The 14,033-nt window shown below is 33.0% G+C and overlaps 1 protein-coding gene across 1 annotated transcript; it reads left to right on the top strand.

Moving 5' to 3' along the window:
* Positions 1 to 2,853: 2,853 nt before the first annotated feature.
* Positions 2,854 to 14,009, top strand: E2f2 (E2F transcription factor 2). Its single transcript, XM_089634425.1, has 7 exons — positions 2,854 to 3,022; positions 4,159 to 4,268; positions 4,397 to 4,498; positions 5,649 to 5,820; positions 8,875 to 8,967; positions 10,097 to 10,199; positions 11,376 to 14,009. Exons 1-7 carry the CDS (start codon positions 2,915 to 2,917, stop codon positions 11,486 to 11,488), a joined length of 801 nt encoding a protein of 266 aa, XP_089490551.1. The 5' UTR covers positions 2,854 to 2,914; the 3' UTR covers positions 11,489 to 14,009.
* The last annotated feature ends 24 nt before the right edge of the window (positions 14,010 to 14,033 follow it).

Here is a 14,033-nt window from a genome sequence, read left to right as displayed (position 1 = left end):
AGGCTGGAATTAAATCAACTAAACATCATTTGAAAAGGGTGGTGGGAAATCAAGTACTCACTTTTGAAGAGCTAGCTACTGTTTTGACTCGTATCGAAGCAATCTTAAATTCTCGTCCTATTGGCGCGATGTCAACGGATCCGTCTGAAATGGACGCCCTGACTCCAGCGCATTTTTTGATTGGAGCTCCTCTAGTTTCTGTTGTTGAAGAAGATTTTGTGGACGTACCAATGAACCGTCTATCGCACTGGCAATTATTGAAACAAATGTCTCAACATTTTTGGAATCGTTGGCGAAAAGAATATTTACACACTCTTCAACAACGGAACAAGTGGTCATCATCATCACCCAATCTGAAAGTCGACGACCTAGTAATGATTGACGACTCACATTCTGCGCCCATGCGTTGGCCTGTTGGGCGAGTTATTGAATTATTTCCTGGCGCTGATAAAATTGTTCGTGTCGTTTCAGTTCGTACGCCACAGGGTGTTTTTAAACGCCCCGTAGTGAAACTATATCGATTACCTATCGAATAAATTTTGTTCTATTTAGTTTCTAATTTTAGTTTTCGTTACATTAACTTAAGTTTATATATATATATATATTTTGTTCATCTTCTTTTTTTTATGTCGATTGTTGAGAAAATTTGTACATTTCCTCAAGGCGGGCGGAATGTTTAGTATTGAAACAGCTTTTTGAATTACCTACCATTTTTCCTACTATCCATTTCCTTCCCTATAAACAGTCCTACCCACATTGGACATTATGAACATTTATGTTGCACTAATTGTCGCAAATACCAGTCGAGCTCGTGTCGTACATCAAGAAGGTGCCACCTAAAATTTCGTCGTCGTCTCATATGTGTAAATACCGAAATAAATTCATTTGTTGTTCGTCTCGTTTGTGGAGGAAAATTCACCAGTGCAAAGTGCATCGAAAACCCGTATTTTTGCCCGGATTCATGGGAGTTCAGGTAAGCTGTTTTCCTTCTTCCAATTATTCCCGTGCTATTTACAAACCAATTGAATGAGCTTTAGTTATCGTTTTTTTACAGTTCACTCAAAGTGTTATAGAACACGCTTCACTGATCGATTCGAATTTTAGTTTCCTTGTACATATCCATATTTAAATTTCGCTTGCAACATTTTAACTAAATAAAAAAACACATATACATACAAATGTGAACTGAATAAAAATCTTGTAAAATTACATCAATTTTTTAAACTAGGGGGGTGAGCCTCATTCATTTTTGCCGCCCCGGGCCTCTGACGGGCTTAGTCCGCCACTGCATGCACCACCTTTCGTACTGATTCCCTTTTTTCCTTGTCTTATAATAATTTTTCATTTTGTTTTTTAAATCTCGTTGGATTTATTAAAAAAAATTGAGTGAAATGATAATGAATCGACCAGAAATAGATTAGAGCAAATTTCTCATAACACTCCAAGCCAAAAAATATTTTTCATTAAATTCATGATCGTCTCAACTTCTGGACTGGAAGAAAAGAATGCACAGACAAATCATTTTAAAGAGACCCCTGCTTGTGTAGTGGTGTATGGAATCAAAAAAATAATTTAATTTAATAATATTTTGTTAGGAAGCTGAATGAAATAAAGAACATAAAATGAACATTGTCGAATTGAATTGGGGAATGTAAATGTTTATAAATGTCCCTATGCATCCAGTATCTTTGGTAATTTGCAGGGTAAGAAAGGATTGTGAGCAGGTTTTCCAAACTGGTTTAAAAAACTTTTTCCGTTCTATCGGTGTGCACAAAAAAATTTAAACATGTCCTCATTAAAATTATTTGCCTGTACCCAGTACCTACTTGCAGATATATATTTTTTAATCGGTAACTAAAAAATATCTTTCTACACTTAAAATGAACTTCCACGATTTTTCAAAGACTTGTAATCCCTCTTCACTGTAAATAAACAGCCATATTATCATGACTAAAATACATGGACCTAAAAATCCTTTTAATGGGCTTCCTAGGTCCATGCTAAAATATAAGATTGACTGTGACAATATCAAAAAATGTCCCTCTAATGGAAACTGGTCGAAACTGAAACTGGTCGTTTTTGAAATAAAACATTTTTGTAGTGATAGGACCACATAGGACCATGGAACTAATCCACAATCTTAGGATAGGACTGATGGGCTTGATTATTATTGAGATATCATTGAATTTCTAGTAAATCAGAAAACTAATTTTAAAATGACTTATCTACCTTTCAAAAAAAACTTTTCCCTTAAAAAATTACTACGAAATCTGTATTTTTAAACAATACGCGGTATTGCATTAAATAATTCGTCTAAATAATATTTTATCATAAAATAAAAACATTAAAATATTAAATATTAAAAAATATTTATATCTAACTTTGACCATGATAAGTAGGTATTCGCTTATTCGCTTTCTTTAAAAGCGATGAAAATACTGCAAACAAGGAGCATAGGGTCAAAGTTAACTATTCATCTCCCTACTATATTTTTTATGAACAAGCCATTTTCGATCCCTGTGAATGCGTAAAAACGCGTGAGTCTCACTTTTTTACAGCTATTTTGACTGATTTTGCATTCACATAAACTGAAATCATTGAAAACTAAGTGCGTCACTTCTTGACAAAATAGATTAACCCTCAGAGCAGATGAAATACAGGTAATGTAAAATGATTGTTTTTATATTTTCATTCAAGAAAGTACAATTAATTATTTATGTTTAAAAACTTTCTCCGGAATGGAACAACTGTCCCCTGTTTTTAATATTTTCTGAAGTACTATTCACCAGTTCCTATCCATAAAGTTGGTAGCATTTTTTGCTATCGTATAGCAACATAAAACTAGCTGTCGAACGGTGTGTGCAAATTTTGAATCGCAGTCATTCTTCATAGATGCCGAAGCTGTTTTTCGAAAATGTCTGATTTTCATTACAGTCGTTTTGAAAAATCTTTAGGCTTATTGACTACCCGTTTTGTGTTTCTTCTACAAAAGGCCAAAGATGGAGTTTTGGATCTCAAAATCGTGAGTAAATCTGCATTAAACAACCACACAAATTATTCTGAATGTTATTTGTATCTGGTTTTGGGTAAACCACACTAATTTACTCAATTCCTATCGTTATTTTTACACCAGCTCGATGACACAAGGCACAAATAAAGTTATATTGGATTTCCAATGTTTGGAACATATTTTTACATCCCATGTCAAACCTTTAGTTCCTAAACACTAAACATCCTTGACTAATCAGTCTTCAATGTTTATTGTTTGTTGTTCGATTATATTTATTTTGTCATAGTTTTGACGTAGTTGTTAGAATTTTATTTATTATAATATTCAACAGATATCAAAACTACCACACAAAATAATATTATTAAGACATAACTACAAACTTTCTGCCGAATGCAAAGTTAGTTGAAATACAGTATAAATGTTTTCATATTTCCAATTTATTAAGATCATTTTAAACGGGATCTACATTTCATATTCTGCCAATTATATTATTCTTTATCGAGTACACAAATAATTCCTACTAATTTAAAATAAATGGTTAAGTGCCCTGATAGCTGAAATCTTATAGCATGTTATCAATACTTATTAGGACAGTATTCAAATAATACTTAAGTCATCTTGTGTTTTTCCACTTTTAGCTTATTTATTTTATTTATATTGAAATTCCAAATGGGTGATTAGATCTTTCTGCCAACAAATATATATTATCTATGTTTTCAATCTTCAGATTGCAATATAAATTGAACTCCCAAACGAAAATTCCTTATCCCCAATCCATAATCCATAATTTCCGTAATACAACTAATGCAGTAAAACTATATAAAGTAGAATGCTTACAATGCAAAAAATTTGTACACATAGATAAAATAATATTTAGATTGGGAATGTTATATGAATAGGAGATCCATTTCTACCAAATCAAAAAGTGACCCACAAAGGTATGTCGACTGTTCCATGGCCCGTGGCCAGCTTCCGTAAATGTGTTTCATACATTCAACTCTTAAATAATTATCAGAAAGTTTTTTTTACCCATTTTAATTGAAAGTTATATCATCATGCCTATATATGCATATCATATTCATAGGTACATAGACATTTTTTGTATAAACCACCTCACTACCTACCTAATATTATTTATTTTGTAATAGGCAGCTGATCTTCTTGCAGTACGACAAAAGCGAAGAATATACGATATAACAAATGTTTTGGAAGGAATTGGACTTATTGAGAAACGCAGTAAAAATAGTATTCAATGGAAGTAAGTAGTATTTAAACAATGTATGTAACTTTTAATAAATAACCATGCTCTTGAAAGTAACAATGTTTTCACAAAACATAGCCGAAATTTTTTTTAAATTATGCTAATGAATGTTTTCATATTTTCAGAGGTGCTGGCCCAGGACGCAATGATCTGGAAGTTGGGAAAAAATTAGGAAATCTTAAAAGAGAAATTACATATCTAGAGGAACATGAAAAAATGTTGGATTTGTAAGTACAAAAACTTAAATAATCATAGTTTTTCTATGTTCAATCATCAGGCAGGTCTTATTACAAGACGTTTGCAACCATCTCATTTAAACAGTTTGTGCTGTGCTTCACAGTTGGAGTTGGAGGTCCTAACCTAAGAGTTGTATATCGATGCTTACACATAATACATGAGAACGATACTTCTTTTTAAACTATCTTATAGCCACCTCTGCACTGGAGTTCCAAAAAATGCGAGATCAGTGCTTCTGATTAACAATAAATCCATCGTTAACAAATCAATTATTCCAATTTCTTATGCACAGACGAAATGTAAGCAAGGTACTCCTATTTTCTATGTCAGCTTAGATTAAGTAGCAGAATTTTTCCCCTGTACGCCTCTGTGCTCAATAGAAACCATTGGTGTTGGTAGAATGAAAGTATTTTGTATTTCTGCCTCATTCTTTTGTATTACAGTTTGCCAGCATTCGTTTTGGCACCATAATTTAATCACTTCCTTCAGCCGCACCCTCTGTACCTGTGCACTTTCACAACATTATCCAATTTTCCCACAATCTTCTGGATCTACAACTATGAAACTAGGTGATCCATTTCGAAGTACAGTAATCTCTCACTAATCCCCCAAAAACCAGGCAAGCGTCCATTTAGTGAAAACGGCGGATTATAGTGTATACACACAAAATATGCTTCAATTTGAAACAGGTTTTTGGTAAAAGAAAACAAAAACCGCTATAGTTCTTTCGTAAAATTTCAATGTTTTAAAGTTGAGGTGTTGTGTTTATGCTTTCGAGAAGACTCCATTTTGTGAACTTATTCAAACAAAAAACGTGGCAGAATGAAAGGAACAGAAACACATGCGACAGTTGTTGGAATGCAAAGAGGACTAACCAAATGTCCTAAAACAATGATAATGTACTCTGGTGACTGGTAACATGATCAGCGAGAGCAACTAGACGGTGGTATGGTAACTGAGTGTTTAAGATTAAGAAAACCCTACCTGTCAGTGTACAAAGCTTGCCGCTCAAGACTAGGCATGCACACGCTAACTTGATTTTGTGCTTTCAACTAGTAAAAATAAATTCGGATCATTGAGCGGCGGATTACTGAGAGAGTACTGATTGCATTAAAACCGTGTTATTTTTTGTATTTTCAGACATAGACTATGGATTCGCCGGAGCATAGACAATGTAATGGATGATCGGACGAATAACCACCTAGCGTATGTTACAAAGGAAGATTTAGCTGGATGTTTTGATCCTAAACAGTTCTTTGTTCTCAAGGCACCAATCGGCTCCACCCTAATAGTAAAGAAACCAAAACTGAATGTAAGTGCTTGGTATCCCAAAGAATATCTAACTACTTATAAGATAATCATTAACTCCTAAAGCTTCACCCATATTTTAAAGTTCGGAGTATGTCTGCTTTGCAATAAAATGTAAATAAGTGGAATATTTCTAACGTATCCAAAAAATTAAAACTGTTTTCGAAAGGTGATAAATTATGCTTTCAAATTTATAGAATTTATTATTATTAGAAATATACATAAAGTTTTTGAAATGTAAACATTTTTAATGCAAACATAAAAAAAGATTAAAAATTGCTCACCTCACTTTTCTATAAATAAAATTACTTTCTAATAGAATGCATTTATAAAAACATCCATTCTATTAGAAAAATGTATTACAAACGTTATTGACACGTCTTTTTTTTGTCATTCATACAAAAATAATTAGTAAAAAATTCAATATTCACAATTTCATTTTCTTTTTTCAAATTGTGTTCGTAACTTTTGTTTTCATAAAAGTGTACATAAATTTTTGTTTTTTTGAATATAAAGCGTGGTCTTTTCTCTTTCTAACACCGTTTAGATCATATTTCTCAGCATGACAGTAAGGGAGATAGATAGAATGGTCTCTTAAACGATTTCTATGAGGTCATGTCAGTTGTTCCCAGAAGCAAACAAATTAGCCTGAAGGGTTAATATTATTACTATCTACTTTTTTAAATCAAAATTAGTGTTGAACCAATCACCAACATGGCGCTGAGTCATGCAAAAGTATGTTTGCGTTGAACCAATCACCAACATGGCGCTGAGTCATTGTAAAAGTATGTTTGTGTTGAACCAATCACCAACATGGCGCTAAGTCATTGTAAAAGTATGTTTGTGTTGAACCAATCACCAACATGGCGCTGAGTCATTGTAAAAGTATGTTTGTGTTGAACCAATCACCAACATGGCGCTAAGTCATGCAAAAGTATGTAGTAAAAGTATTTAATTTAACTTACTGGATCTGTGTTGTAATTTCCAAGGGAAGTTTTATTGTTTAAATTTTACACGCATTTTTAAAAGCAGTTTCCAAAATATTTTTAAATGCTTGCCACCCATCGACAAACAAAGTCCTAGACAGGGCTGTGGATGTTAAAAATGACACCGAAACCAAAATTATTGATTAAAAAAATTGGGTTACGAAAACATTTATCAAAAAGAGTATTATTTCCTAGTCAAAAGGTCGAAAGATGCATTGCTTTTTACCTTTTGTTGGTCTTCAAGGACCAATTTTGTCTCATAAGATATTATGCTTTTGAAGCGAGGCGACAGAATAAGATGGGCACTTTACTTATGAAATGACCCATTACTAGGCCGAATTATTCGGCCAAATGTGTGAGAAACGCCGAGTTAATATATCGATGTTGCCACCAATATTTGGGATTTCAAATACATTGCTGCCAGTAAAAAACACAGTATCAACAGTTGACGTTGATAATTGACAGAAGTTTAAAATGATATGTAATGCTGCGTATACATTTGCGAACCGAAACGCGATCCGACTCTCGAATAATGGGAAATGAAGCAACAGCAAATGGCACGAAACGCTGTTTGCGGTTGCTTCATTCCTTTCGCAAATGTAGCATAACAAAGTATAATATACCATAATAAGTTTATGCGATACCTCTACATGCGAGAGTTCGGATATTACCCTTTATTGTATCTCTCTGATTTTCTTGCCGGAATGCTGGGGATAGAACGTCTAGACCAAGGCTGCCCAACCCCAGGCCCGCGGGCCACAACGTGGCCCGCGAACGAATTATAAGTGGCCCGCGTGAACCATTTTCAAAAAACCCGCCAATCCGCCAATTTGAAAAAGTGTCGCGGGCCCGCGGTAAAACAAACAATGCAGCTTGCGCGCGGTCACCAGTGTTGCCAACGAAGGCGATTTATCGCTATTTAGGCTACTCAGAACAAGAATCAGCGACGAAAAAATCTAACCTCTTGAACTTACTTTTTAAACAAAAATACACCGGTTTTTGATATAATAGTTTCTGCGTCCGAAATGAATCTTGTAGCCACTCCCCCCCCCCCATGGAATTCGAAAAATTGTTGTGGGGAATCACATATGATGTTTTTGGGTGCGCAGAATTTAGAATTTTTTCTCAGCGAAGTTCCGTAACAACCCCCCCCCCCCATGGATTTCAAATATTTTGTGGGGAGTACTCATTTTGAATTTTTTTTGTGGGGAATTATGTTCTATAGAAATTCTCTAACAACCCTCCCCCCCCATGGAAATAGGAACCGTCAGGTATTCAGTGGCCCGCCAGTGATTCAAAATCGTCAATTTGGCCCAACTGTTAAAAAGGTTGGGCAGCCTTGGTCTAGACGTTAGGAGAAATATTGCAATGGTGTTAGTGGCGCACAAGCTGCTAAATGGGCACATTTGCAATCCAGATATTCTGGAACGAATTTCTTTTTATGTCCCTGATAATTTCATCAGAGCTAGACACCACAGATTATTTATTTTTCCAAGGGGCAGGACCAACCTACCAATGATCATGCCTTTGGGGAGAATAACTACTTTGTTAAATCACATTTCTTCTGTGATTGATATTTTTAATTTGAACCAAAGAGAATTTAAGACGGCAATAAGCATACTATTTAACAAATCTGGTTAATCAGATAGTATTGATGTATTTACCCATGCAAATAAATGTATGTACTGACTTCTTATAAACTGTTATTTGTGAAATGTAAATGGAATATACTGTTTTTCACAATAAATCAATAAAATAAAAAAAAATAAAAATAATATTCTTAAACATTTCATGATAATCTTATCTTTAAATGTGTGATCCTATATCTCGCATGTATCAGTGTTATGCAATTTCAACCAAAAGATAATCATGTATTGCAAACTTAAAAAAACTTAAGTCCCCGAGGAGATAAAGTTTGTGTGCAAAATAATCTCAAATAAATAATGCAATAAAAATCTTCATCAATAATAATACTTTCTTGACTAAAATGCAGTTTCATAAAATTATTTCAATAATTTAAACTATTTTTCTTCATGTGGTACATATATCAACTATGTTTTTAATTGTTTCAGGATAAGGATTTGGTAAAGAAAAAATATGAATTATATTTAAAATCAGTCAACGAACCCGCAGACATTATTCTTGTTAACCCTGACGAACCCAAGGTAAGAATTTCAACAATCTTCACTTCTATTTATAAAACTTCTTATCTGAGAAAACCTGGTAAATACAATTAGCATAACGGTTTTAAATTAAAATTTTTAATAGACTGAAAAAACAAAACTTTTTAACAGTGTTAAAATGAGAAAACATCACGCTTTATATTCAAATCCAGAAGCTAACCACAGAAGAATTAAAATGATATACACCTTTACGGAACCAAAGGTTCCAATCCCAATTTGAAAAAAAAAAATCAGACTTTTTAAATTATTTTTATATGAAACGATAAAAAAGTGAGTTGATATTAACGTTTTTTATAATTTGTCAAATTAAAAAAAAATTATGTTTGCATTTAAAATTTTTATATTTCAAAAAACATATGTTTATTTCTAATAATAAAAAAAGCATATGTCATCGCCTTTCAAAAAAAGTTTTCAGTTTCGGATAGGTTCAGAAATATTTTGGATTTTATTGCAAAGTGGAAATACTCAGACCATCTGACAGAATATCCCTCAGGCCTGAGGCTCTCTTCGCAACTCTTGGTATGCCGATGCGAAAATTTCACCGCTCATCATCTGATTCTATTTTCTTCATAACTTATTTGTTTTTTTGTAATTTGTACCCTCTTACCGGATAATGTGTTTATATATTTATAAAAATAGTATATAATCTACCATATATGTAGTTAGTGGAATGAGCGAAGAAAGGAGTGTAAGAAGAATATACAATGCAAATGTGAATGGTAGCAGAAGTCGGAGACGCCCGAGGAAGACATGGCACGACCAAGTGAATCAGATACTTGAGTCGGGCCATGTCAAGAGTCAGAATAATAGAAGAGTATGTATGAGACAATGTATGAATGTGAATGAGTCAAGGTGTGTGTGCCAAGACCGAGTTGTTTGGCGGTCCGTCCTCTCTGCCTACCCTTGCTGGGAAACGGCGTGATGGTTAGTTAGTTAGTTATATGTATGTAGTTTCCCCAGAATAGCTGGTGTTTAAGAGGTTAAGCACGAAACTTCTTACGTTGGAAACGTACAAGTTTAGTATTATTGGATTATCATGTACCTACTATTGAATTGATTTTTCACAAAAACGTATAAATTATCCAAGTATAAAATTTTATTTTTTTTTCAGAGAAAACGTAAAAGAATGTCATTAGAGGACGACAACGAGTCTACGCTAAAAGATGAGTCGATACCGGACGACAGTGAAATCTATAATGAGTTTTACGAACATTGTAAGTACACATTAATCATTATTCATTAATTGAGGCAGAATTATTAGCCACTCAGTTGCATGTCATTTTACGGCAGCATGATGCGTCAATGCGTTACCAAGAAATTACCATAATTACATTATTTTCTACGTAGGTTCACAAAGGTAATAATTGTTTATCATAGTAAATAAATGGGCAACATTAACCAATTTTTAGTTCATTATTATATATTTTTTTATCTTTTAAACAGAGGTTTTTTTTTTAATTTTGCGAGATAAGTACATTATTTTTAAAATTGCATTCATTCTTCTTCTTTCGATTGATTCCAAAAGCAGGTATGGTCTGCCTGAAATATTAAAAATTACAGGCCTTCAAATCTATGCGGGTAGAAAAAGCAACACTCTAACTTTACATCACTTTGTAATCTGCAAACTCAAGCAATACTACAAATGATTTATCTGTAAATTCTATACGGGTAGCTTAGTGAAATGTACAAGTTTTCCAGTGAAAAAAATTCTGTGCGAAATAAAGTGTTTTCCATTAACTATCATTGGCACAAATAACGCCTCCTAAAGTTGTTAATTTTGCTGGTTTGAGACGAAAAATTAATAATCAATTCTTAAATTTTTGGTATAAAATGAATAAGAAAACTACCAATCTTAAAACTTACAGTAATAATAGTAAATTTATTAAATCATTAAAGATACTATTAACAACTCACGAAAAATATGAAACAGAAAAAGATTCACTTGCTTCTAGAATTGAACCCAGGACTTCCTTGCCGGGGATGTTTTTACCTGTCACAGGTGACATCTGTATAATATAGGTACATAAAAAAGTGCACATATTCAAATGAAACGTTATGTTAAAATTTCAAAGTAATCATTGAAGAACTTTCGGAGATTTGAAATTTTGAATAAACTAACATTTACATTTTAATTTATATTGAAGATAGATAAATGAGAATTCAGTGCCTCGGGGCAAAACAAATCATTTCCTTAGAGCTGTAAATAAAAATATTAAATAGTAAATGAGTGAGTAAGAACGCTCGATCACAGGTCCGAACGTGACTGCTTTCTCAATTCTCGAGCAGGTCCAGTTTTCTGGACTGGGGTAATTCTGTGGTTAGTGGAATCGTATTAATAATTAATCTGTTATTTGATGTTTCTGAATTGAATAAATTGTCTTTATTTCCAGGTGGTTTGGTTCACGTCAGTAGCCCCATAGCCTTTAGTGACTACTCGTTCTGTTTAAGTGAAAGTGAAGGTGTTAGTGACCTATTTGATATTCCGTCAACAAGGACCCATTAATGACTAGATTAAAGGTGGCAACTGATCAACATGTCCCGAGGGAAGACGTGAGTGCATCTGAAGCTGAAAAGATCTCCTTAAATTATTTTCCCGAGCCATATACACGGTACGGTTCACTCTGAATATTCGCTGCAAAGTTATATGTTCATACTCCGATTTCATAACATTACGTTTCAATTCTGATTTTTTTAAAGTTCTGTTAGTAATCCCTCATACCACTAACCTAATCAGAAATTCTAGTCTGTATCTTTCGGGTTGACAAACTAGTAATTTGTAGTTTCATTCCTTTCCGGTGCGTCGATCTCTAATCACTAAAATATCTCGGAAAATATACTAAAAACAGAGTTCATAATTTAGTATTCCGCAATACATTTATGTTTTGGATTAAATAATTACAATGTATAAGTATGTATTTACTGAGTGTACAGCATAACGCGGCGAGGAAGTTATTAGCGTCGTAAGGTAAGGATTAATGATGTAGCTAAACCCGCATTAGGAACGTTTTGAAAGATACAGACTAGGCCCTCAAGTTTTTTGTAATATACAGGGTGTCCGAGGGTAACATGCACTAACTTCGGGAGGTAATTCTACATGATGGTAGAAGTAAAAAATATAAATAACTTTTTTCCCATACAATATTATTCTGTAGAGTAATATTTATTTTCCCATACAAATAATTCAACTTTTTTTCCCTTAAAATGTTGGAATTTCGTAAAAAGTTATTTTTCTTTTCTACTTTTAAAATCATGTAGAATCACCCCCCGAAGTTAGCGCACTTTACCCCCGTACAACCTGTATTATAATAAAAAATACTTGGCCAATTTTCACAGCGCCATTTTTGTGAAATATCCTCGCAAGTGCGATAATAAGATTAAAAGCCAATGCAAAATCATGGGCTCGGTGCAATATCAATCATTCATACAAAAATTAATAATTTCCCAAAAAAAATTATGTTAATGGTCGGTAAGTTTAATACTGCGGAAGAACCATTTGTCAAAATGTTCAGAGGGGACAAAAACCTACAATTTTGTCAGAAAAAAAAAGGTAATGCAGTTTATATTTCTGTTTTATATTACAAAATATATATTTACTATCATTTGCGTCTACTCAAAATTAGTTATGGCAGATATATGATATTGCCAAAAGATTATTTGTATTCTGTCTCGGTCTTGCTTTCTTCTTTACTGGTAATGACTTTAAGCAAATGCAAGCAGTCTATTGATGATTTTCAAAATTTGATTTCGCCAATCAATGTGGCTTGTGCCGTTCAACTGAAAGCGTTGAAAAATAATGTTTTTAAATTATTGGCTCGTACGCGGTATTAAACTTACATAGACCATATAATAAAACAATGCAAATGTATTTAGTGAAACATTTACCATAGTTGAATTACACTAACTTTTAATAGAGTTTTCAATACTTCTTTTAAACCTCAATCCTCTTTTAGTGACCAAGTTTGATTTGAAAAGTCTGTCTGTTAGCTGTCCTTATCATTTTAATTTGGGATATTTCAACTTCTGTTACATTTTATTCGACAATCAGCACCATTTTCTGCATTTTAATTGTGCCTGAAACACTCATTGCCTGTTCTAGTGTTTGATTTTCAAGCATAACAGTCATGCTGCGATGCTTAACGGCTTATCACAATTTGGTCAAAGCAGAAATAGACGGAATCGGCATCTAATGTTGTTTGTTCAAATCATTTAAAATGTAGCTGATCATCCGACAAATTTGACCAAAGGTTGAAACATCCTCACCATGATGTTCTTATGGTAGTTTCCAATTGTTTGATCCCATCCTCTGACACGGCTTGTTCATTCTGAATACCAACTTCAATATTCCAGTTCATTACAAGCTAACTCCTGATGTTAATGGTTAATAAGTTCATTTCTCTGGCCGTATCATTTAGCGCTTAATTTGTTTTTGTTACCTTTGACTGCAAAAAATGAAGGATTACTATGTACAAATGCCATACATGTTTTCCTTATTTTTAAATGAGAGGCGTAAAACCATCATAGTACTTCATTATTTTTTGTAGTCTGTATTCTTGAAAACAATAATTGACTTATTTTGTTTACAAATAGATTTGAGAGCAAGAAGTGTTTGGTTGAAATGTTTTAAATTGTTAAGCATGCACTACCACAAATAATGTTCTTAGACAACTAGGTAAATAAATTGGAAATTTAGTAAGGAAATATACATATAATGTAATGGCAAAACATATTTCTTTCAGATGAAACATTGATTTGTGTATATATGTATAAGGTTAGGTACAGATTATATTTTATGTTAATTCTTGCATTGCCTATTTCTGTTATTGCAAGTTCAACCATGAAAGATTGACATTAATAATTTCTATTGTAGACTTTTTTAAAGTAACTTCTGTAAAATAAGTTATATAAAAATAAGGATAAATATTATTAAGTTTTAATTGTTAACCAACAACCTCCATTTCAAAGTCATATTCCACTGGTTATAGCTAAACACATAAAAACTTTTTATACAAGTAATTACTAATACAATATTAGGGTAAACTTCGGTTTAT

The sequence above is a fragment of the Hesperophylax consimilis genome, chromosome 8 (genome assembly GCF_061612785.1).
Source record: "Hesperophylax consimilis isolate HC1 chromosome 8, BYU_Hcon_1.0, whole genome shotgun sequence".
NCBI lineage: Eukaryota > Metazoa > Arthropoda > Insecta > Trichoptera > Limnephilidae > Hesperophylax > Hesperophylax consimilis.
Note: the sequence above shows the minus strand (reverse complement) of the source record. Positions and strands in the feature narration are given on the sequence as shown.

Coding starts and splice junctions, on each gene's coding strand:
- E2f2 (XM_089634425.1), top strand. CDS start 2,915: ATGTCTGATTTTCATTACAGTCGTTTTGAAAAATCTTTAGGCTTATTG. Junction 4,269..4,396: donor AAAAATAGTATTCAATGGAA/GTAAGTAGTATT, acceptor TCATATTTTCAG/AGGTGCTGGCCCAGGACGCA. Junction 4,499..5,648: donor CATGAAAAAATGTTGGATTT/GTAAGTACAAAA, acceptor TTGTATTTTCAG/ACATAGACTATGGATTCGCC.